The sequence below is a fragment of the Giraffa tippelskirchi genome, chromosome 10 (genome assembly GCF_054371585.1).
Source record: "Giraffa tippelskirchi isolate mGirTip1 chromosome 10, T2T-mGirTip1v1.2.pri, whole genome shotgun sequence".
Taxonomy (NCBI): Eukaryota; Metazoa; Chordata; class Mammalia; order Artiodactyla; family Giraffidae; genus Giraffa; species Giraffa tippelskirchi.
The window spans coordinates 20,870,507-20,896,344 of NC_137284.1; the positions used below are offsets into that span (position 1 = coordinate 20,870,507).

General features: G+C 44.2%; 1 protein-coding gene and 1 long non-coding RNA gene across 18 annotated transcripts in view; both read left to right on the forward strand.

The window, feature by feature from the left end:
- SIAE (sialic acid acetylesterase) overlaps positions 1-25,838 on the forward strand; it is a 35,937-nt gene that overhangs the window by 2,209 nt on the left and 7,890 nt on the right. For 5 of the 17 annotated variants that reach the window (XR_014066946.1, XM_081535093.1, XM_081535091.1 and 2 more), the window contains 5 exons: positions 1,822-1,983; positions 10,745-10,917; positions 19,224-19,362; positions 23,197-23,374; positions 25,017-25,126. Coding sequence is in view for 15 of the 17 variants with exons in the window: in XM_081535079.1 (XP_081391205.1) it covers positions 1,822-1,983; positions 10,745-10,917; positions 19,224-19,362; positions 23,197-23,374; positions 25,017-25,126 (762 nt within the window). In the remaining 2 variants the exon portion in view is untranslated. Of the gene's footprint in view, positions 1-617; positions 742-828; positions 865-1,821; positions 1,984-10,741; positions 10,918-19,223; positions 19,363-23,196; positions 23,375-25,016; positions 25,127-25,838 lie in introns of those variants that run through there. The other 12 variants (XR_014066945.1, XM_081535078.1, XM_081535083.1 and 9 more) reach the window with 8 other exon arrangements.
- LOC145523913 (uncharacterized) lies at positions 2,883-4,353 on the forward strand. The gene is made up of 3 exons (XR_014066959.1): positions 2,883-2,975; positions 3,495-3,549; positions 4,070-4,353. It is a non-coding gene; the product is annotated as an uncharacterized LOC145523913 (long non-coding RNA).

Here is a 25,838-nt window from a genome sequence, read left to right on the forward strand (position 1 = left end):
AAATTCTGTAACTCAGAATAGAGTCATGCACGAAGAGATTCAACGAATGTATGTGGTCAAAAACAGTCTAACCGAGGGGGTGGGGGAAGGTATTTCCCCCCAACGTTTGAGAAGGTGGCTGCACACACCCAGAACCCCCCATTTGCATGGTCTCATGCCTGCAGCCAGCCCCCTCCAGTATTCTTGTCTGGGAAATTCTATGGACAGAGGAGCCTGGTGGGCTACAGTCTAGAGGGTCACAAAAGAGTCTGACACGACTTACTGACTAAACAACAACAATGCCTGCAGCAGCCAGTTTTCGTCAATCCCTTCCCTACCCCATCCTCTTTCTGCTTACCTGTTAGGCCTTGGATTTTCAGGTTTTGTTCCATTTGAAGCACTTACCCAAGACTAGGCCTTCCCACGCATGCACCTCTTCCCTTCCTTCCAGCAGGCTGCCAAAAGTGCTTATGCAATTCTAGACTGCTGTAGTCTCCTCTTAGAGCTTTTTGCTCCTGGTAGCTGTGCATCTCCAGCCCAGTGGGTCTTCTGGATGATCTTTGATTGTCATGTAGATTTTATGATGGAACAAACTCCTAAGAGAGAGCTGAGGATGTCTAGGGACTGGGCTGTTATTTGAAGTGCAGGACAAATAGGCCACCAAGTCTGTGTAGGAGATCCATTAGTGATGCTGCCCTGTTAAGTATAGCCTGAGGGGCTGTCATCATTTGGAGCTTCCTGGGAGGAAAAAATGTCAACTTTGTTAGTTCTGATTCTCTTTCCTGCCTATCATTTTTGTTTAAAACACTTGAAAAAAAAATCTTAATTTTGTTAATTATTTTCTTCTAGGGGGTTTTGGTCTGTTTTCTTCAGATAAAGTGGGATGTAAGTGAAAAAGTTTTTTTTTTCCTTCTCTTATAAGTTTTGATGAGGAATTCACTGAGATAATTTGGATAGATACTTGTTATTAATAAAATACTTCGATATAGGCTGGAGGTTAAAAATAGGAATGATCTCGTTAAAGTGAATTCTTATTCAGCCTTGTTAGTGACTGTCTAGAATAGAATCCACAGTTTCAAGGGCTCTTTCTCTTTTCGTATAATTTAGCTTGCAAAATGGGCGAATTTCAAGGAAAGACCTTTGGTTCCGACACTTTGATCTTCTCTCTCTCACTGACCTTATTTTTTGCATCTTAATTGATTTGAATTTACCTTAGAAGGAGTCAGGCTTGTCACATATACTCATAAAGGTTTATTTAGAATTTTCAGTGGGTTGTCAAAAAACACAATAAGGAGAGTTATTTGAGGGAAATTGACACTGAGAAAATGGAGGAGGGGAGATAAAGAGTGGAGGGGAAAAATTAGAAAGGGCTGTGATGGAGAGAGGCAGCTCCTTTATTCCCAGCTATGAGGAGTGGGAGTGGTAATGGAAAGTAGGGAAAGGAAGTAGTTTATTTTTCTCATAAACACCATCTGTGAGATGCATAAAAAGAGCGTTTTGGTGATTTTGGGGGGAGGGAGTCAAGCTTTAGGGCCAGGCCTGAGAGCAAAGGAACAGGAGGAGCTTTGAAGGGGAGGAGGCACGTATTAAATGGGTTGCCCCAGGCTCTTTGAATTTTCCTTACTGGTCATCTTGTTCTATGATGCATACTGCTGGAAACTGTCCTTGTAATGCTGCTTACCTAACTAGGAGGAATAAGATCTGGTTTTAGAAAATTGAAAGGACAGGGTAACTTGGAATTCTCACGTATTAAGACTGCGTGTTCCTCGCTGTTTCACCAGATTCAATCTGGCACTGAGTCTCTCCAATGATGCTCTTCTAAATGTTTGCTGAATTTTTCAGATGTTGATTTTCGCTTTGCTTCCTACATCGATGACTACGTGGTGCTGCAGAGGGAGCCTGCAGGGGCAGTGATCTGGGGTTATGGCGCACCCAGAGCCACAGTGACAGTGACGCTGTGCCGAGATCAGGAACCCATCATGAAGAAAGTGACCAGTGTGAAAGGTAAGACAAATCAGCCTCTGTTCAGCTTTTGTCTTCTTCTGCCACCTGCTGGATGATGTGAAAATGAATGCTAATAGTCCAGCTCAGGTTATTCATCCATCCATCCATCCATTCATCCAAGTTACCTGAATATTTACCATGTGCAGTGAGGATACAAAGAAAAATAAGACCAAATCAAAGCCCCTGTCCTCCAGGATCTCGTGCAGTAATGGGAATAGATACCAAGCCATATAGTGAGTGTGGTCAGTGCTGATGGGAGGTGGATGTGGAGTGTCATGGGATGCAGAAGAGAAACACCTCACTCAGGTTGGATGGTAAGGGAAGATTTCCATTGGAAGTGACATTTGAACTGAATCATGTGTAAAGGAGAGGTCGTCGTACAGAGAGGGTTAAGAACCTAAGCCCTGGGATTCACCGTTCCCATTCAGATCCTAACTATTTCTTAATGGCTATATGCCCTTGGACATTTTATTTAACATCTCTGCGTCACAATTTCTTTATTTTAAAACAGTGATAAAAATAATATTTAGGATTATTTTGAGGATTAAATGAATTAACACATATCAAGTACTTCGAACAGTGACTGGTGCATAATAAGTAGTGAATAAGTGTTAGCTATTGTTATTTCTGGGCTTCCCACTGGCTCAGTGATAAAGAATCTGCCTGCCACTGCAGGAGATGCAGGTTTGATCCCTGGGTCAAGAAGATCCCCTGGAGAAGGAAATGGCAACCCACTCCTGTATTCTTGCCTAGGAAAGCCCATGGACAGAGGAGCCTGGCAGGCTACAGTCCATGAGGTCACAAAGAGTCAGACATAACCTAGTGACTAAACAACAACAACATTGTTGTTGCTGTCATTATTATTATTAAGTTCTTTAGTCAGTCACTTGGTTATTTATTGAGTTGATACTAACTGTCAGATACAGGGTTAGGTATTGGTCATCCAGTGATGAGCAAAACAGATGTGGTCTCTCCCTTAATGAAGCTTGGAGGTTAGGGGAGGAAACAAAAATAATAATCAATTACAGTGAAGCGTGATGCCACAGTGGGAAAGTATAGATTGCTGTGGGATTGCTTAGGAGGAATAGTTAACTTAGTCTAAGGCTTGTTTCGGAGAAGGAAACGGCAACGCACTCCAGTGTTCTTGCCTGGAGAATCCCATGGATAGAGGAGCCTGGTGGGCTACAGTCCATGGGATCGCAAGAGTTGGACGTGACTTAGCGACTAAACTACCACCACCACCAAGGCTTGTTTTGAAAGATGAGCAGGGCAAACCAAATAGAGGGAGCAACCTGGGCAAAGGCATGGAGGTGTGAGTGAGCCTGGGTTACTGGATAAGTGACAAGTAGGTTGATTTGTCTGGATCGCTAGGGTGTGTGACTGATGGTGGATGGCAGGAGCTAAGGCTGGAAATGTAGGGAGGCTTGTTTGTCATTGCCGGGGAGTATATACACTACTTTGAATAGATGGCTTTTAAGCAGCAAAAGAACACAAGCAGATCTGTATTTTAGAAAGATTACTCTGGCTCCAGTGGGGAAGAAGAATTGGAGATGGATGAAACGAGAGGTAGGTGGGACCTGTTAGTAGGCTGTTATGATATTCAGGAGATAGACAGGGAAGGCCTGACCCCAAGTAGTGGCCGTGAGGATGTTCAACAAGGTGAGAATTAGCAGTTAGCAGACTTCGTGAGCAGAGAGGTCATACAGAGGAGTCTCTGCCTAGAAGAGATAGGATGTATTAGGTAGTGTGCGGAGGAGCTCAAAGTTCCAGCATGCTGGAAGGTGGGCTCAGGGCTGGGTCAAGGAAACCTGGTTGTATTACATCTCAGGTAGAAGTCACTATACAGCTATGGGATGTTGAGGTGAGAGTCAGACAGGTGAGGAGGCTTCTCTAGGGTGGGTGGTGTTAATGTGGGGGTTGGTGGCTTGAGAAGGGACTTGAATATACATGTGACAGCAAAGCTTGTGAAAATTTTATTGGCCCCTGAAAACAAAGATCACCTGATTGGTTTTGTCAATGTACAGGACCAATATTCAATCCAGAGTGATGCAGACGCTGGTGTAGACTTTTAATAATTCATTTCCAGGGCCTTCCCTGGTGGCTCAGTGGTAAAGAATCGCCTGTCGATGCAGGAGACACGGGTTCAATCCCTGAGCAGAGGAGATCCCACATGCAATGGAGCAACTAAGCCTGCACACCACAACTATTGAGCCTGTGCCCTAGAGCCCGTGCTCTGCAACAAGAGAAGCCACCATAATGAAAAGCCCATGCACCACAACTGGAGAGTAGCCTCCATTTGCCGTAACTAGAGAAAGCCCTCAGCAACGAAGACATAGGACAGCCAAAAATAAAAAAATTAATTCGTTTCTTTAATAATGAATTATTATTAATTATTAATAATAATAAAATAATTCTTCATACATAAAAAAATATGTACTAAGTACTAGGCATAGATGCGAGATAAGTGCTTCTGGTTCTTGGATTTTAACAAGACTTTTTAGCAGAAGAAGCTTATTGGGTGAAATTCAGAGAGCTGAAAGGGAGACTTAAGCTGATTGAGTTGTTCTCTGTCGGATATAAATGCTATTGGTGACTTGCACGATATACTGAAAATGAAGAATTTGGGAGACTAGTAGTGCTTTCTTTTTGTGTTGTGTCATCTCAGAAATAAGCAATATGGAGTACAGGCAGTGGTACTCTCAGTAAAATGATGTTGACTTAAAGATCTAAAGAATTGATATAGTTTAATTAAGTTTTGGCTTCCCAGGTGCTTCAGTGGTAAAGAATCCACCTGCCAGTACAGGAGATGCAGGAGATGCAGGTTTGATCCCTGGGTCAGGATTATTTTTAATTAGTCTTAATTATTCTTTTAAAAAATTATTTAAATTTTTTTGACCATGCCCCACAGCATGTGGGATCTTAGTTCCCCAACCAGGGACTGAACCTTCACACCCCCCAACCGCCTCCCCAACCCCGCAGTGGAAGCACAGAGTCTTAACTGCTGGACCCCCAGGGAAGTCCCAAGAATTGATGTAGTTTAAAAATAAGAAATAGGATTTCTTTGGTGCTAATAATTAACATTACCAGTTAATACTTCGGAGACAGAGATTGCACACTGCTGTAGAAATAGAGAAAGCACATAATATGTAGCATTTCAGTCTTAAAAATGTTTTCATGCATTATTTTTAATTTTTTTAGCCATTCATGGCTGTTGCAGGACCAATGTTTGGAGTGGCCAGAGACAAGGCAGGAGAGTAGGTGGTGACAAGAAAAAATAAAAGCTGATAATTGGGAGATGAGCCCCTCTCCTTCTTTAGTGAACTTGTTCACGTATCTTGAGTTCAATTCTGTAAACGTCAACTGAGGGCTCATTATTTGCGATTAGCTAGAAACCCCAGAGGATACAAAGAAGAATGTAAGTAGCGTCCACCCTCCAGGAACTCGCTCGCTCTTGCTGTCCTTTCCTTTCCCGTTTAGCAGTTTAGGTTCAGCTTCAGTTGTATCACTGAAAAGTGATGCATCATTTGGAGTTTGGATGTGCAGCAGCAACTGAAGGGAACCAAGTCGTTCATGGACTATTGATGGGAATTTCACAGGAAAAGAGATTGTTGTTGTTGATGGGCTCGGGAAGGTGGCAGATCTATTTGTTAGGCTCTCCACACTGGCCTGGTAGAAAAGAAAGGTACAGTAGTTTATACAGATCCATAAAATAACTTCAATGGACAGCTTGCTCTGTCCTGCCCATGAAGCAACATAGATAAAGTGTTATTTGGAATAAAAAAGATAGACATGTAGGCTATTTCACTGGGCAGCGGAGAAAATGTGTCTCAAAGGAGACACTGTGGGGCATTTTGAAGGATTGACTCCTATTTAGATTCTGATGGTGACCCTGGGATTTTCAGCCAGATTACCTCATGTGGCCACTCTGTCCATCTCTGTTAATATTTAACTTATTACCTGTAACTGCCGAAGTGCCCACAACAAAGCGGAATTTAATGACATAAAGGGTTTTGTCCAGTAGACTGACACTTGAGCTTTGGGAAAATTGAGACCTGAGGGATGGCTGGGAATATGGTAACGTTCTGGGCCTGTTCAAGGTATGTTGTCAGGTGATGCATAATGCTTCTTTCAGACACAAGGAGTAAAGAGTCTGTATCCTCTCACTCTGACACGCGTCGGGGATGCACCAGCAGGTGATAAAAGGAAGGTGTATCTGCTGGAATTTGTCATCATGATTGAGGTAAACAGGAAAACACAAGAAGCCTAAACCTCTCAGAAAATCAAAAATCTCCTGCACTAGTTTTCTGTGTCCCGTAGTAAGTTACCGCCAACTTAGGTGCTTAAAACAACATACTTTTACTATCTCTGTAGATCTGAAACTTGGCCATCGTTTAGCTGGGTTCTCTATTCAGAGTTTCAGAAGGTTGAAATCAAGGTGCTGGCTAGGCTGAGTTCTCATCTGGAGGCTCAACTAGGGAATGATTAGCTTCCAGACTCTGTTAGGTTGCTGGCGGAATCCTGTCCTTGTGCCTGTAGAATTCATGGCCCCATCTCTGAAGCTTCACATCTCTGACCTCTAGACCCTACTTAAAGGGCTCACCTTCTTTAGGTCAGGCCCACCCAGGACAGTCTCCCTTTGAGTTAACTTCAAGTCAACTGATGAGGGATTTTTCATTATACCTGCAAACACCCTTCATCCTTTCCAGGTAGCATAACCTAATCATGAGGATGGCGTCTAATCCCCTCTGCCATTTTCTGTTGATTGGAAGCAAATCATGAATTCTTCTAGCACTTGAGGAACTCCGCAAGGGTCATCTTTGGCTGTGTCTGCCATAGCAGGCTATAGATTGAGGAACTTACAGGAACAGTTTTATTGATAGAAAAATATTTAAGCTTTTTTTTTTTTTTCATTCATGGTGGTGGTAGAGATGAACTTTATACAGAATAATGCAGGTCTGGAAGGGGTAGTTCGGGCTGTAAGGCCTCCTTTACCTCCAGGTCACTTCCACAAACCAGTGAGCCTGTCTGCGGTTGGTGGGGGAACAGTGACTGGGGGCTTCTTCCCGATCTAGATTTTTCCTCTTGAAAAGGGAAGGGTTGTTGGATAATTTTCCTTTTTCTCTTCTTGGCTACTGAGATTTGGCACAATAACCTGAAAAATAATTAACATCTGATGTGAATGGCAAAGAGGAAAAAAGCAAGATGTGCTTTATGACTAATCATGTCTCTAGACCCATTATTTTCTTTTTTTTCTTGCCTTTGATTTGTTGATTCTTCCCATTTTGAGATGGGGGCTGGTCTGGGGATGGAGGAAACATGGAGAGAGTTCTTTTCTTATGCCTGTGGCTGGAAAATGAAGAGAAGAGGGACAGTGAGAAACAGGCCACCAGGTATGCTAGTGGTTAGGCAGGAAACACAGAGCCCCAGTCAGTTTGCGTGGCTTTCTTGTCAGAATAACCTGGCACTGGGGTTTGCGCCCTGCCCTTACTTGGTGATGCTCCTGGCACATGGTGAGCACAATGAAGTAAGGAACAGATATCCTCCTGGATGGAAGAAGAAAGAATGGAGGAAGCAGATGTTTGATCGCAGCAAAAACGAGCATTTACAGAAACCTGGGCCTGAATTGGTAAGAGATATTACAAGACAGCAAGTGATAGGGGCCTAGAGGAAGGACCCAGAACAGCTGTTGTTCAGAAAGCCCATTGGGTTCAGCAAAAGCTGGCTGAATAGTGAGCTTCAACTCTTGGTGGTCGATCACTCAATTTTATCCCTTGGACTCAACCTAATGGACTTGGAGGGTCAGTGGTTTCTGCAATCTACAGCTGGACTTCCGTGGCCTATGGTCAGCTCCACTTTAAACAGCCAGTCCTAAATGGGTGGGCCAAGGCCGAATCAGTGCTCCTTGTGGACTGTCCCACCCTTGCTTTCAGTCTAAGAAACAGTCTTCACAGGGGCTGCCCTCCTTTGTATATACTTTGTTGTTCAGGTGCTAAGTCATGTCTAACTCTGTGACCCCATGGACTGCAGCATGCAAGGCTTCCCAGTCCTTCACTGTCTCCCAGAATTTGCTCAAACGTATGTCCATTGAGTCAGTGATGTCATCCAACCTTTTCATTTTCTGTCGCCCCCTTGTCCTCCTGCCTTCAGTATTTCCCAGCATCAGAGTCTTTTCCAGTGAGTCAGTTCTTGGCATCAGGTGGCCAAAGCATTGGAGCTTCAGCTTCAGCATCAGTCCTTCCAATGAATATTCAGGGTTAATTTCCTTTAGGAGTGACCCGTTTGATCTCCTTGCAGTCCAAGGGACTCTCAAGAGTCTTCTCCCGCCCATGGAAGTAAATCTGCATTGTTTTAAACTGATTGTTTCTGAGTTAGTTTGACCATTAATAACCTCTCTGTAGTGGAGCTGGTTTCTCCTGGCTTGTGTGGCAGTTAACTTTACTTGACCCTCATTGTGTCAGAGTTTTTCTTTTATGAAGTGGGAGAGGAAAAGAGCTAAAAGAACTCGGGGACTAGAACAGAAGGAAGTTCTCAAGGTCTTTGAGGAAGTTGAGAGGTTTCCTAGTGGGAGTGGTTCTGGAGAACAAGGCTCAGATCTTGATGCCTGGTTCTCTTCAGACGCTTTGGGCTCTAGAGGAGTGCCTCCTCTGGCTGAGGTAGGTGGGTGGTGCTGTGTTTTGCCCAACTTCCTCCCCCTTTCCTTCTTTGCCTTTTTATTGCTGGGCAGCAGAGCTTTTCAGAAGCTCTGGTGAAGGTGGTTTTCCATGCCAGCCATATTGCTTGGATGGAGACTAAGTGTAAACACCTAATTAATAGCAGTGACTCAGAATAGCACGTACCGTAATAGAAGGCTCAAAAAATAGCCCTGTCCTAGGTTTTCCAGGGATTGACCGCATCATCACAAATGAGTAACATCGATGGCAAGAGGACAGAGCTTCGATAAGAAGCTTGGGAAGACCTTGGCAAGGCTGTGGTTGGGACAGATTGGAGAGTCTGCCTGCTCAGATGAGAGCGCCATACGGATCACCTCACACCTGTGCGGTGCAATCTGTGCTCGCTGCCCACTGTTTCCAAAACAGTGGTTTTTGTGCTTTAGGTGCATTGTACATTTAATGTGTTGATGTCTGTGGCTATTGGTGGTGTAAAAAAACAACAACAGACATTCAGTCCTGGGCTCAGTTGACCTCTCACGGGTGGGAGTGGCAGACTCAGTCGGCTCTGCTTGTAAGAGGAGTGACCATGAGCCCTTTCACTGTTGCCTCAGGGTTTTGGATATTCCTCCCAGACTCTCAGTAATCCTTTACCGTTTCAGCCTTTACCCATCTCCTGCCACGTGTCTGGACTTCTCCCCTTAGCTCTTACTGACTAGGAGGACCTTAGCATGTGGTACAGAGTAGGCACTTGGCTCGTATTTTTGTTTTTAAGTATTTTTATAATTGATATTTTTTTTCTGGTTGGTACAATAACCTTGGCTTCCCAGGTGGCTCAGATGGTAAAGAATCCTCCTGCCAAGCAGGAGACGTGGGTTCAATCCCTGGGTCAGGAAGATCCCCTGAGGAGGAATGGCAAGAGAAGGCATGGCGACCCACTCCAGTATTCTTGCCTGGAGAATTCCATGGACATAGGAGCCTGGCGGGTCTATGGGGTCGCAAAAGGGTTGGCCATGACTTAGTGGACTCAACAACAATAACCTTAGGATGCCTCATTTGCAGTTCTTGCCATTCCTTCCCTTTGAATTGACATTGATCTGATGGGCACAAATTATCAATCAGTCCATATTTGTCAACATTATGCCAAGAATATTTCTTTTAAAATGATCATCTCTCTATTTTATCTATTTTCTCCTTCCACTTCTTCAACTTTGTTCGTGTGGTTTGGTTCTCCTAGGCATAATTTTGCCACTTGGAAGATATTCTTCTTAAGTTTCCGAGTATGATGTTGGCAGTGGTGGTGGTATGAGTGGGTGAGAGGTGGGAAGGTGGTAGGGGGGTGGTTCCTAAGGAAAATGCTATGAATTTCTGAAATAGGGCCTTGGATGGCTTTTCGTCTCCTTAATTGAGTCCGAAAACATTAAGACTGGTAAATAACTCTGTGAAAATAATTAATTGGGCAAGTCTAAATGTCTTCTTCAAAGAGAGATGAATTTATTTGCCTCCTACTACTTCTTTGTGTCCGTTTCTCCACTCACCTGTTTAACTGTAGATAGAGGAGCCCAGAACCACTGGTGTTTTTAATCCCCAAGAGCAACACGGTGGGGAGGTGGGGGTGTTGATGACAAGGATGGTGCCATCAAGTAAGTTTCAGATGATGAATGGTTTTCTCTAACCTGTAGTCACATTTGATTGGATAGTTACAAGTTAGTCTGGGGCACTGTAAATCTATTAGATTATGATTATGTTGATTTTGACAGTTTGGTGGTATAGTAAGAATTTCCATCTTGTGTTTTTATATTAAACTCCCTTGCATTTAATATCTGTATTTTTGTCTGTCTTCGCTTAGGATTATAACTGAGTGATTTATTTTTCTTATAAATGCTTCAGTTAAGAGTAAGGAGGGATTGGTACAGATTAAAGAGAGCCACGCTGCTGGTTTTGTTATTTCTGTTGACATGTCTAAAATTTGGCCGGTCTTCATAGCTTTGGGTCCCGTTCAGCACAGAAGAGGGGAGTTGCCACAGATAAGTCTGATGCATGACTCTGAGCTTCAGTTTCATTTTGGTGGATTGATTCATTAATTCCTTGGAGCCTTGCTATTATTTCAGCAGACTCTAACACCTGGATGGTGGTACTGGATCCTATGAAGCCTGGTGGACCTTATGAAGTGATGGCACAGCAGACTCTTGGGAAGATAAACTTCACCCTGAGAGTGCATGATGTCTTGTTTGGAGACGTCTGGCTTTGCAGTGGACAAAGTAACATGAAGATGACAGTTTCACAGGTAATTTGCAAAGTCTCAGTGATAATAATGCTGATGATGAAGAAGAAAAAAAAGGAAGAGGAAAGGGGCGAGGAGGAGAAGGAGGTAGAAACCAAGATCTGTTCTAAGTGGTTTCTCTGCATGTGCTATTTAATTCAGTTTAACAACTTCCTAGGGTGAATACTTAGAAGACATTCATATCTCAGCGATGAGGACACTGGCCTAGCTGAGGTTAAGCTCCTGCCTAAGATCACAGCATAATTGTGGAGCCAGGATGTGAATGCGACCCCAGATCCTGCTTTGTTAGTCACGGCCAGTGTGCTGTCAGTTTGTCGGGCACTACTTCCTCACCTTCCTGGGCTAAAGGCAGAAGCTAGACAGTATCTGATGGTAATGGAGATTTAATAGCAAATCGAGGGCCATGTAGGTTACTCTTCTTTTTCAGTGGTCTTAGAAGATGAGCTTCTGGAGACAGACTAGGAGATCAAAACAATTAGATTTTGTTTTGATGCTGAGCAGCTAACACACTCTGTCTTTCGTTGCCATGGAGATTTAAAAATTGAGACTGAATGTTGGCTTTGCCTCTTACTAGTTGTATGGCTTGGAGCAAATCACTTGGTGTTTATGAAACTTTGTTTTTAAAACATGCCTTTAAAAACTGTGGTTAAAATGAATATAACATAATGTTTATCATTTTAACTGTTGGTAAGCGTACAGTTCAGCAGCATTAAATAATTCACAATGCTTTGTGTACCCAGTCACCACTATCTGTCCCCAGAACTTTATCATCATCCCTAATGTTTACTCTGTACCCATTAAACAATAAATCCCCCTTTCTCCTTCCTCCTGCCACTGGTAACCTCTATCTTGCTTTCTCTCTATGAATTTGCCTCTTCTCGGTACCTCCTAGAAGTGGAATCATATAATAGTTGTTCTTCTGTATCTGACTTATCTTTCTAAGAATCATGCTTTCAAGGTCCATGCATGTAGCCTATATCAAACTTTTGTCCCTTTTTATGGCTGAATTGTATTCCATTGTATAGACCACATTTTGTTTATCCATTCACCTGTGGATGAACACCTGGGTTGTTTCCACCTTTTGGCTGTTGTGAGCAATGTTCATAGCAATATTAAATCAATGCTATGAACATTGATTTACAGATAATCTGTTTCAGTTCCACTTTCAGTTCTTTTGGATATATGCCTATGAGTGGAATTGCTGGGTTAGTTCTAGATTTAACTTTTGAGGACCCCATCAAACCATTTTCCACAATGGCTGTACCATTTAACATTCCTACTAGCAATACACAAAGGTTCTAATTTCACTGCATCCTCACTGACAGGTGTTAGGTTCCATTCTGATTATAGCCACATTAGTAGGCAAGAAGTGGTATCCTAATATGGTTTTGATTTGCATTTCTCTAACAACTAGTGATGTTGAGTATTACTTCATGTACTTATTAGCTATTTGTATGTCTTATTTAGAAAAATGTTTGTTTACCCTTTTGCCCATTTTTGAATTGGGTTGCTTTTTGTTAAATTGTAGCAATTATTTATGTCTTCTAGGTATCAATTGCTTGTCAGATGCATGATTTGTAAATATTTTGTCTCATTCTCTAGTTTGTCATTTCATTTTTTGACGGTGTCCTTTGATACATAAAAGTTCTCAATTTTTATGAAGTTCGGTTTATCTGTGTTTTGTTGTTGTTTATGCTTTTGGTATCCTCTTCTTGATACTGTTGCCAAGTCAAGTGACGTGAAGATTTTTCCAGTGTTTCTTCTGAGAATTTTTTAGTTTTAACTCTTAAGTTTAGGTCTTTGAGTCTTTTTTGATCACTTTTTTATATGTAGTGTAAGGTGAGGGTCTAACTTCATTCTTTTGCAAGTGGACATCCAGATCTCCCAGCACCAGTTGCTGAAAAGACGGTTCTTCCCCTATTGAATGGTCTTGGCACTTTTTTTTTCAGAAATGTGTTGGCTGTATATATGAGGATTTATTTCTTGGCTTTTTAGTCTGTTCCATTGGCCTATATATCTCTCCTTATGGCAGTACCATACTGGTTGAATTACTGTGGCTTTGTAGTAAGTTTCAAAGTTGAGACATGTAAGTCTCCTCCAAGAATTTCTTTTGTTAGTGTCAATTTTTCTCTGTTTTAGTCATGGCCTTGTAGATTAATTTTTCTTAAATTTTGGAAACTAGCATTTTTCCCTCTTATTGTAGCTATAGAGAGGCTTCACTGGGCTCTATTTAAGCCTGATAGAAGGTCAGGAGGAAGAGCACTCCAAGGGCTCCCAGATCGGGATGGGCATACTCAGTAAACAGAAAACCAAGTGCAAATGGGGGGAATGCCAGCCTGTCAAAATGCTGTCAGTGAGGAAACTCAACTTGAAGTGTTCCTACCTCCACTGCTCTTAGAGCAGTGAGTGAGTCTGACACATAATGAGTGAGTCTCTTAAGTGAAGCAGGATAAAGAGGACATCAAAAGGGCTTCCCTGATGGTCCAGTGGTTGAGAATCTGCCTGCCAATGCAGGGGACACCAGTTCGATCCCTGCTCTGGGAAGATCCCACGTGCGTCAGAGCAGCTAAGCCCGTGCGCCACAACAGCTGAGATTGTACTCTAGATCCCAAGAGCCGCATCTAACTTTAGCCACTTGCCCTAAAGCCCATTCTCAAGAGAAGCCACTGCAATGACAAGCCTGAACACCACATACACCCTACTAGAGTATAGCCCCTGCTCGCCACAACTAGAGAAAGCCCGTGCACAGCAATGAAGACCCAGTGCAGCCAAACATAAATTAAAAAAAAAATTTTTTTAAAGAAAAGGACATTGAAAAAGTCATCAAGGAAGCAAGCTTCTTAATTGTTTACTGGTACTCTAGCAAGACAAGAGTAGTAGAACAGAAGCCTTGGGGCTCTGTCTTTAGCACTGAGATTTTTTGGAAACAACTCTGCTTTCTGATTGAATGAAAAACCAGTCTAGAATAAAAGGAATTTCTGGATAGAGTGGGATGGGGTTTTGCTTTTGGGCCCCAGAATTGTCCTTCCTTTGTGTGTTTAGTGTAAGCTATCTGATTTAAAAATAAAAGTAAGGGAAACCATTGCTGTTTCATTTATATTAGGATCAGGGCTGGACAGTAGCAAGTTCATAGTTATATTTAAAGTTTATCAGCTTAAAACACTGCTGAGAGGTTAGAAAATATTTTTTTTACTCACTCTCAGACCTCCAGAGAAATTCATGTGAGTTAAGTCCTTTGACACATTTGAAATTAGGGTTGATTTTCTTTGCTTGTCTTTACTATCTGATTTTTCTATAATGAGCATGAAATAACTATAATTTTTAAGACAAAGTTATAAAAACAAGAAATTGATGTTCATTTAACGGATACCTTAAATATCTATCAAAGGCTCAATTTACAATAAAGAGGCACATTATATAAATAAGAATCTTAGGAACAAACAATTTAATTTGCATTAGGGATCAGAACTAATATGTTTATACTTTGACATGTACTTTTATTTGTTTCCATTAATAGGTTAAGATCTTGAAAAGATTATTATCTTTCCCAGTAGCTCTTTCTCTAAAACTCAGTTCCTCAAGTTGATTTTTATTTTCTTCCTTTTTTCATTATCTACATTTTCATTTTTGAGAGATATTTAAGTTTGAGTTTTAAACAATTCTACAACTAGACCATGATCTCAATTAATCTTTAAAAAAAAATGTATAATATTGAGCCCTTACACATACTTAAGATCTCTTGTTTTGCTTCTGTAGCTTCTGCCCCTTCTGGCTTCTTTTTTTTTCTCTTTTTTTAAAAAATACCAGTTAATAAATAATATTTTAAAAAATATTCTACTTCGGACATATCTATTTCCTTTCATTATTAGTTTTCTAATTTAAAAACCTAAATTCTTGCATTTATGTCTTCCTAACCAATATTTGGCTAAGTCTTGCTTTCTACCCTGGTTAAATATACGGAAACCTTTCTAATTTAAATGTTTATTAAATTGGACTTAACTGGGCTGCATTTTAACATCAGTGAATAGAAGCAAAATTGAAGTTTCATCTCTTGATAGAAAGCATGGTTTTATATAGAAGTGGGATTGCTGTTAACTCATTAAGGAAAACAGTATTTTCCTTAATGCTTTAATTGCAGTTCCCTGTTTGCACAGAGAGGCATGGACCAGATCTGTTTGTATCTGCACAGTCAGGTTCTCAACCACACTCTGTGCCAGGGGATCTCATCCCATTTTCTGTCAAGCTAAGTCACAGTTTGATTGTTAAGACTGAACACATTTTTTCTGCCTGGAATTTACTCTTAAGTGTCTTCTATATCGAACTAAGGCTACAAGCTCTGAGATACAGGAAAATAGAAAAAAGATTCCATCTGAAAAAGCCAAGTGTTAATTTTGTTTGTTTTAAAATCACGCGCTTAGTCTGCAAGACAGCATTTTGGGTGCTGACAGTACCAAAAGCCAAATTTTCTAGTCTCTTAACACTCTGTAGAACTTTGTTTTTGGATCATAAAGATGCTTGACATGACTCCTCCTTTATTCATTTTCCTCCCTTCCCCTGAAGACTCCCAGCACACACACACACACACACACACACACACACATACACACTGCCCCTGAAGACTCCCAACACACACACACACACACACACACACTGCCTCTCTCTTTCCCCTTCTCTCCCTCCATGTGACATTTCTGGGGAGACAAAATTTCCACTATAACCAACCACTCTTCACAGTCAGATGAAGGAAATGGCAGATTGTGTGCCCATCTTGTTGTTAGGGTAAAGTGGAATTTTAAAATCGAGTGTTATTTATAACACCGAGTGAGATGTTTATAAATGGAGGAAAGTCTAAATGCTCATCTGTCACCTTCTAAGTCAGGGTACATCTTAAGACTTGGCTATTTCTAGTTAGGCTCAGAAGAAGATGGCCAGTGTTCGACGGGAAACCCGGTTTTCAGTATCTCAGCAGTCCCCACATTCCTGCTTTACAAATTGGGAAATTAAAATCCAGAAGAGAAGGGCTGGTGCCACAGTACAATAAAAGATTCCCAGGAGGTATGATGACTGGCTTATTTATAGTTATTCTCTCATCTTTAAATCTGCCATATTGTAATGTGGTAGAAGGTGAAGTGGCGCTTCCCTGGTGGCTCCATGGTAAAGAACCCGCCTGCCAATGTGGCAGACACGGATTCAGTCCCTAGGTCGGAAAGATCTCCTGGAGAAGGGAATAGCATCCCACTCCAGTATCTTGCCTAGGAAATCCCAGGGACAGGGGAACCCGGTGTGGGCTACCAGTCCATGGGGTCGCAAAGAGTTGGACATGACTGAGTGACTAACACCCTCACTTCAAAAGCTGATATTGTTTTGTAAACTATTATTATACACGATAATTACACAGTCCATCACTGCCCTTCGGACACAACTGAGCGATTGAACACACACCACCACCCCCCCCACACACACACCCCACACACACACACGAGCCTTGCTCCCCTGTGCAGACCCCATGCCACGACTCTCTGAGGAAATAGATTCTTGACGTTTCTTCATTAATTCAAGAATGTGGTGTAAAGGTTACAAAATGAACACTGGCGAGCAGCTGCTTTGATGGTGAACCGTGGGTCCCCAGAGAGGTGGAGGGCTCTCCCCATCGCTGCAGCCTTAATGACTTCAAATACCTTGGTCTTCATTTACATCCTCATTTCAATACTTGGTAGAAAAATAATTACACCGAGGTGTTTGATGAGATGAAATTTGATCTCAGCAGATGGAGGAAGGCTTCCCCTTTCATCAGCAGGGAAACCAAGTGTCATTTAAATGAAAATCTTCCTGAAATCTCTTTATTCCTAAGTTTGCTGCCAATATCCCCGAGGAAATGCTTCCATCAAAAATGGCTTGGTGAGACCTACTGTAAGCACAGGGAACTGTCTGCTCAGTGTTGTGAGGCAGCCTGGATGGGAGAGGAGTTTGGGGGAGAATGGATACATGTATATGTATGGCCGAGTCCCTTCGTCCTCTGTTCACCTGAAGCTATCACAACGTTGTTTGTTAATCAGCTATACCCCAACACAAAATACAAAGTTTTTTTTTTTTTTTAAAGGCTTGGTGATTCTGGGAAAGGATACCCATTTCAGAAGTAATTGTCATCAGGTCCAGCAAGAATTCTCCCCACCCCCATTTTTTGCTAACACTTTCTGTGGCTTTTGAGTTTTGGCTTGAAATACTGCACACATGTGAGTTTGAAAATGGAAGTTTTCCAGCCAGTGCTTTGGATTCAGTTCCATGTGTGCTGGTAACAATAGGGGACGATGCCACCCCCTCCCCCAGTTCAGTTGGCCTTGCCATACTCGGGAGTGTTAGCGACGGGTCACCGCGCCACCTCTTGAGCTGGCCCTGGAGTTCCCAGTCGGTGTGGAAGCTGGTGTGGGTGGAGGGAGCGAAGGCAGTTTCATCCTCCGTTTCCATGGAAGCAGCATACGATCCTTAGCGCTCGGTGCTGAACTGAATTTCAAGGGAGGTGACTTTTTACAGGTACTTGCCGCTGAAAAATAACTTCCCTGCCAAAATATACTGAGTGCATTAGCCTGTTCTTCATCTTCAGTGTTTATTCTGCATGAAACTTGCCAGGCAAGATCCAGAACGAGCAAGCCTGGACTTCCTGTGGAATTTTCCTGAGATCATGTGTGAAAGCCCAGTAACCCTGGCAGCCCAGAGCCACGTCACCCAGGGAGCGCTACAAGCTGCGGCTCCCACTGGGACCAAAGGGCCATTGCCTTTGCATCTGGCCGGCTTATTGGCCACAGCAGGCTCAGTGGCAAGTCAAAAGGCAATTCCAGGGGCAGCGCATCTCAATGACATGCTCTGTGGGGGCACTGCGGCTGCTCCTGCCCGGTGGGCTGCAGGGCCAGCTGTATTCTCTGTGGTGGGTGGGATGGAAGGCGAGCCAGCTGCACACCCTGTGGCCAGCGGCCAATGGAGAGCGGCCTGGCCTCCAGCAGCCTCAGCAGTCTTGTCTCAGCTGGAGCTCTGGTTCCCTGAGGCCAGTGATAAGTGGCCTTCTTGAGGCTCCTATTAGGCCTTTGTTTTGGAACGACCAGACTGTCCAGAGGGGTGGAGAGGAGACTAGAAAAAACAAACACTCATTAAAAAGCTAAACAATATTTTTATATTCTTTTTTATTAAAAACATTTTTTTAATTGGAGGATAATTGCTTTACAGTGTTGTGTTGGTTTCTGCTGTTAAACAAGGAGAATCACGTATAAGTATACTTACATTCCCTCCCTTTTGAGCCTGCCCCTGCCATCCCACCCATCAGGTCATCACAGAGCAGGGAGCTAAGCTCCTTGTGCTGGACAGCAGCTTCCCACCAGGTATCTAGTTTACACATGGTAGTGTAAATGCTACTCTCTCAATTCATCCTCTCCACCCCATTTTTTTTTTTTAAATAAAGAAAAACATGCCTAGTCAACGATCAGGATTGAAGGAAATAGCACTTATGTGTGAGCCCTGGAGGAAAGATGCTTGATAGGTTAACAAAGAAGCCATTAGGTGTAGCACACCTATTCATGTCCAGAGGAACCCTAAGCTAGTCCTGTCACATTCTTGGTAACTGGTGAGGTTTCATCCTGTGGTTTGGGAAAAAGTGATGTGCCTTTGGATAGACCCTTCTCTTTGTCTGGTTTCTTGGGATTGATTTCAGCAATCACTCTGGACCCCACCTTCCAAACTTCCAGGCACCCTGTACTTTACTTGGCAATTTTCCAGGACTGAGATGAGAAGAGAAGCATTTTGAGGCTGATTTCAGGATGTTTCAGGAGTTCAAAAATCGTTTCTCAATTGTGTTTATTTTTAATACACATCTCTTATGGGGTATGGATTACATAAACCTACCTCTCCATGGCCCTTTTGGCTCCATTTTTTTTTTTTTTTAAAGAAGATAATACCATGGCTTTAATGGGTACTTTTCCTGAATAGAAGTATTTTACTTTCAAGGTGTCGACCTTATTTAGCCCAAACCCATCCACAGCTCTTCTCATCCAATACAGACTTCTCCTTGAGATTGCAGATGTCATGGTGTTCTCACCTTCTCTGGGGATATGGCTTATCATGGTGTCTGTGGGTCAAGGTGGATCCAGGCGATCTGGACCAGCCCATCATTGGCTTAGGTTATGCATTCGGCTTCTGCATCCTGAAGGCGCAGAAGGAGCTGCGGGTGGGGGGTGGGTGCAGTAGCGTTTATGAGGGGGCAGCAGCAGCATCAACCGTCCACTTGGTTGGTGTAAGAAATGACATCCCTGCTTCTTTTCCAGGTATTTAACGCCACAGGCGAGCTGTCGAACACGGCTGCCTATCAGTCTGTCCGCATCCTCTCTGTGTCTTCCACCCAGGCTCAGCAGGAACTGGAGGACCTCGTCAAGGTTGACCTGCGATGGTCCAAGCCCACCTCGAGTAAGTGATGGCTGGAGCACGTGCCAGCTCCTCTTGAGTGGTCGGCGCCCTGTGTGGCATCTGTGAGCCTGAATTGGATTCTGTTGTGTCTGTCAGAATTTGCCCCTCCTTTTACTCATTTCTTATTGACCCCCCTCCCCCCGCTGCGCCCCTGGTTCCTGATAGCTCAGTGGTGAAGAATCTGCTTGCAATGTAGGAGACGCAGGTTCGATCCCTGGGTCAGGAAGATCCCCCGGAGTAGAAAATGACAACCCACTCCAGTATTCTTAGCGGGGAAATCCCATGGACAGAGGAGCCTGATGGGCTACAGTCCACGGGGTCACAAGAGTCAGACACGACTGAGCGACTGGACCACCACCACCCACTTCCTGATGGTACTCGTTTCATGCGTTTCTTCCCAGGACCCCACAGTGAATCTTGCCCCCTTGCTCTGAGCAGATGGCGCTTCCTCCAGCTTCATCGGCCTCATGGAAGCCACTCAGCACAAACTCCACCAGCATCTCCTCAGCGCCCGGCGCTCTCCTCTGCTCTTTCTTCCTCCGTTTCTGTGTCTGAACACAGCTGACTGTTTCCCTCAAGGCTGCCTCTGACGCAGGCTCTTACCCTCTCCAGGGCCTCCTCTTAGCCCTCAGGCTCTCTCCTTTTACCCCACCGTCCAGCCTGCAGGGAACCTTTACTCCAGGCTGCTCTGCGCCGGTCTCGGTTCTGGGTCCCGAGGGTGCAGCTGTGATCAGGACCCAGTCCCCTCTCTCAGGGCTTCACTTACCTTTAACGACACTGGGAGAAGCTGAGCATAACACACCCCCTTCTCCTGGAACCGCTTCTCTCTCCTGTGCTTTGTTAAACCTTCTTAGAACATCTTTCCATTCTTTTCACTGCCTTCCTGCGTGTGCACTCTTTGTTGTTGTTCATTCGCTAAGTCGCGTCTGACTCTTTTCGTCCCCATGGACTGCAGCACACCTGGCTTCCCTGTCCTCACCATCTCCCAGAGTTTGCTCAGACTTACGTCCATTGTGTTCGTGATGCCATCTGACCGTCTTGTCCTCTGCTGCTCCCACTCTTTAACCCTTTATAATCTGGCTTCTGTGTCTAGGTCAACAAGGTTTCTGCTGTTCTTCTGTGATGCGCTCTGGACAGCCCGTGGCATCGGCTCTGCTGACCGCTGCTCCTAGAAGCTGCGCCTCCCTCTGAGCTTGCGAGGTGCTTCCTCTCCCTTGTCCTCCCTCTCTGTCCACACCCTGCCTGTTTCTTTGCTTTCTCCAATACCTTCCTCCCAAAGGGAGGTCCCTTATGCTCTTTATAATCCCTTTTTTCACCTGTATCTGCTTTACCTTGGTAACCTCAGTTACTCCTACATTTTCAAGTATTAATTCATTCAGCAGATATCTGGGTGCCTTTTGTGTGCTCAGCACTATTCTAAGCCCTGGGGGTGATAGCAGAGAATAAAGCAGGCAGGCACGCCTGGTCTCCTGGATGGAGCTTACAGTCTAGTGGGAGAGTACAGAAAATGAATAAGAAAATTAGTAAGTTATATATGAACTTTCCCTTTAAGAACTCGGGAACTGAATAGATTTGGGTAAAAATTTTTTAAATGAATCCTTTGGTCTATGAACTCTTGCTGCATGTCCTCCAAAACTCAGGAATCAGTTAGATTCGGATAAGGTATTATATCTTGTTATTGGTTCCCTTTCAGTCTCTGAACTCAGAGACTCAAATGTTTGAACATCAAGGGATAGGTTAGATGGTGGTACATGCTGAGAAATAAGGACATAAAGTACTTATGCAGGGCAGAGGGCAGTACAGCTGGGGCTGGGGTGGGCTGGTGGTTTCCATTTCAGAGTGGCCGTGGAGGTCCCGCCTGAGAAAGGCAGCATTTCTGTAATAACCTGACAGAGGTGAGGCCACGCAGGTGTCTGGGGAAGAGCCTGGTAGGTCAAGACCCTCTCATATTTCAAGTCTCTCCTGCCTCTTGTACTGTCCTCATATCTCTGACTGCAGTTGGGAAAGGTCTCTGATTTTTATTTTTTATTTTTTTGGCTATGCTGGGTATTCATTGCAGCACACAGGCTTCTCTACTTGTGGCTCATGGGCTTAGTTGCTCTGTGGCACATGAGATATCAGTTTCCCAACCCAGGGATCGAACCCACGTCCCTTGCATTGCAAGGTAGATTCTCAACCACTGGACCAGCAGGGAAGTCCCCAGGGTCTCTGATTTTAAAGACTCTTGTATTGAGCTTGGACCTCTCTGGATAATTCACGACAGTCGCCCCCTCTTCAAGTCCTTACTCTTGAACCATCCATGATGTCCCTTTAGCCACATACGGTTCACTCACAGGGTCCAGGCCTTAGACTGGAGACACCTTTGCTGCCCACCACACATTCTCATTCCCACGCCTTTCCAGTTGACTTTCCATTTTCTTTACTCCAACCTCCCCTCCAGTTGTCTCTTACACTATTCTCCTTTTGTAATTGATACTCGACTCAAATACTCGAGAAACTTTCCAGTTCTGCATATCTCTGTACATATTGTTTCTTCTGCTCAGAATGCTAGCTCTGATTACTGCACTTCTGTCTCCCAAGGTCTCCTCACTTCCCTCCCTTCCCTCTTAATTACCTTCTCCCTCTACCTCCCCATCAGTGAATCCATCCTTATTCCAGCCACCACTGCCACCCAACACCGGCCAACAACATTCATTGACTCTGCACTGGGTCCCAGACAGAGAGGATACAGAAATCCTAATGGTTTAGTGAGGTGAGGGAAACCCCAGGCACAGAGCAGGACTGGAACACAGGGAAGGAGTTATGCCTCCCTTTCCTGGGCATGTTATGATCTGCCTTTCATTTGCTATTCTTTATTTTGCTGTTAGAACCCCTTAACACACTTTTGTACTACTTAAAGCACTAAACCATATTTTGCCATATACTTGACTCTGCTGAATATTTGTCTTATTCTATAGGATAGAAGACCTCTGAGGAGAGGTTCCATGTCTTTCCTTTTCCTTTTCATCACTGTTATCACAATCATCTAGAAGTCCCTGGCACCTGGTAGGTGCTCAATCCATTTTAATTGATTTGAAACTGATTTTCAACTCCTGCTATGACACTTTCCACATTTCGAGAGCCAGAAATGCATCGTTTGGGTCTTTCACGCGCCAAGGCAGTGACGTACACCCCGTGGTTCTTTCACAGTGTTGGGTTGGGTTGATCCCACCAGTGGTGTGTGCGCCTGCTCCCCTGTTCAGCAGCCTTCTTCTGATGCGGAAATCACCCATTCTGGGCTGTGTTGGTTCCTGGGCCATATGGACGAATGAGCGCCATGGTGCCGAACTCTGAAATGCTGGTTTGGGTTTCTGTTGCTTTCCCTTTCAGCCAAACTCCCCATCACTTGTTTGTTCTCATCTTCATTACCGTGGCTATAAGCTTGGATATAAAACCACCCAGGAAAAGATACCTTTCTTCTGGACATTCTCTGTGCTTGCTTGTCCCCTTCCACAGAGCTAAGTGGGGCTGGATGCTGGGTAAGAGTGTAGGTGGGGTGGAATGGGGACCGGCAGCCTTTCTGCCCCTCACCTGTTGCAGAGGGTTATCCATATTCCTAGGTTCTCAGGGCCCTGCACGTGGTGGGGAAGCCTCCTTGCCTGGCTGAATATACATGTATATTCGGCTTTCTGGTAGCCAGCCAGCTGCCTCTCCATCTTCTCGTGCCCTTGGAAAGTCTTAGAAAGGAATGCAAGGCCTGGCCCACACCCGAGCTTCTCACCTAGGCCCAGCCAGGAGCTCCAGGCCCTGTCTACCTACTTTCCCCTGACTGTCTCTATGTGTTTCTCTGAACAGAAAACTTAGGCCATGGCAACTTCACGTACATGTCAGCAGTGTGCTGGCTCTTCGGGCGTTTCCTGTATGACACCCTGCGGTATCCTGTGGGGCTCCTCTCCTCCTCATGGAGTGGGACGCCCATTGAAGCCTGGTCATCTAGAAGGTCCCTGGAAGCCTGTGGGGTCCCAAGGTCAGGGTAAGAAAGCGTCCTCCGGTCCAGGAGAAAGCCTGCCAGGAAATTCTGTGAGAGAAGGATCACGGTCTCCTTGGGGAAGTCAAATATGAGCTTAATGTACAAATATGTGTTAAATGTATGTGACTTACTCAGGTGTTATTTTCACTGTCATCACCACCACAATCATTTGACAATATGTCAAGAAGTAATTATGACTCTTTTCCTTCATAATAGGGATAGCTAATATTTTTTTTTTAAGTTTTTTTTTAATTTATTTTTTTAATCAGATATTTTTAACTTTTTGTATTGGGATATAGCCAGTTCACAGATAATGTTGTGATGGTTTCAGGAAGACAGAAAAAGGAATCAGTATACATGTATCCGTTCTCCCCCAAACTCCCCTCCTGTTCAGGCTGCTTTATAACATTGAGCCGAGTTCCTTGTGCTATACTTTGTTTATCCATTTTAAATACAGCAGTGTGTATATGTCCATCCCAAACTCCCTAACTATCAATAGGGATAAGTTAATACTTAATAGAAGCTTTCTAAATGCCAGATACTGTCATAAGCACTTTATATAATATTAACTCATTTAATGCAACACTCTTTTGAAGTGTGGGTACTGTTAACACATGGGTATAAAGGGACTAATTCGGAGAGAGGTTTGGTGACTTGCTTGGGAACGACTAGTAAGTGATGAAGTCTGGTGTCAGTGTCTGTGCTCTTAACCGCTGTGAGAATAAACACAGTCTAACAGTTTGGAAGAACACGGTATCCATGTCATCAGAAAAAGGTACTGGAAGACTGATGGGGAAAGCGCACTCAGGAAAAGCTGGATCAGGAAGAATACTGGGTCGGGGCAGAGGGAGAGAAGAGGCTAGTTGATAACTTCTTGACACTAATGTTGCCATAGAGATGGACACTATGTGAGCTGCTTTCACAGAACTCGTCTCATCAGTTCTGGCAAGAGCATGGATTTGAGCTCTTGGTGTGTCTTGGGTAAAGGCCTGCCTGCTGGGGAGTGAAGTCATCCTGCTTTGCAACAGAAAGCCTTACTCTGAGTAGAGGTGGAAGAATCTAAAGCCAGGCTTCCCATGGGGAAGGGGGCATGGCAAGGACAATACCAAGGGGCCATGGGGGTTCTCACACACAGCCGTTCCAAGAGAAATTCACACAAGTATTCCACAGAGACAACTTAGGGCCATGTTCCACGTCATCAGAAAACGTGCCTTCTGACCTGGCCATCTCATTTCTGGGAATTTAGTTTAAGGAAATAATGAAGACTGTATGTAATGATTCAGCTCTCAGGAAGCTAATCATGGCATTGCTTATAAAAGCAAAGAACTTAACCTCAGTGTCCATTCAGTGAGTGCTGGTTAAGCAAACTTTTTGCCTGTGTGACAGACTCATTAACACCTGCCTGCTCCTCCCCCCACCCCTGCCCCTGGTCTCAATCACTAGATGGAAACGGGGCTGGTGCCACTGAACTCACAGAGAGCCGACTGACACGTGTTTTCATGGAAACAGAGTGGTTGAATCGAACTCTGAGCTGCTTTCATCAGGGGTTTGCCCTGAGTGAAGCTGGAGAGATACCTAGCTCAGGGATGATCATGGGATCAGTCACTGCTTCTCTCCTGACACTTGCGTGTCTTCCTGATTTTAGGTCCGTGCCATCTGACCTTGAAACTGGTCCTAGTGCACACTCTGTTCTCTGGAATGCCATGATCCATCCGCTCCGTAACATGACACTGAAGGGGGTGATATGGTACCAGGGTGAGTGTTCAGTTTCCTGGTTTTCCATTGTATCAGCTGTTGCCACATAACAAACCAGCCTGGAACTTAGTGACTTCAAACTGTTGTAATTTTATTTGGCTCACTCTCCTTTGAGTTAGCAGGGTAGTGTTTCTGTTGGGGCTGCTTTGGCTCATTTCTGCTGGGATCTCCTATGTGTCTTTGGCAGCCTGGCAGGTTGTCTGGTGGCTGGATGACCTAGGATGGCCTCTACCTCATGTCTGTTGACTGGGGCTCCTGGTTCTCATGTGGCCTCTCGTCCTTCAACAAGCTGTGATAGTGATGGTTTATTGCTCAGTTGTGTCCAGCTCCTTGTGACTCCGTGGACTGTAGCTCTCCAGGCTCCTCTGTCCATGGGATTCTCCAGGCAAGAATATTGGAGTGGGTTGCCATTTTCTCCTCCAGGGCATCTTCCCGACCGAGGGATTGAACCCTGGTCTCCTGCATTGCAGGTGGATTCTTTACTGACTGAGCCACCACGGAAGATCTTCAGCAAGCTAGTTCAGCCTTACTTATCATTTACATGGCAGTGTCAGGCTTCCAAGTGTGTCGGGAGAGAACAAACTCCAGAGTCGATTTGCTCTTGCAATCATGTTTGCTGATGGCCCATCGGCTAGAGCAAACCCAAGGCCTGTCCAGGGAGGCCTCAGGATAGAGGCTAGGGAGCAGTGGGGGGCCATCTTGCATCTACCCC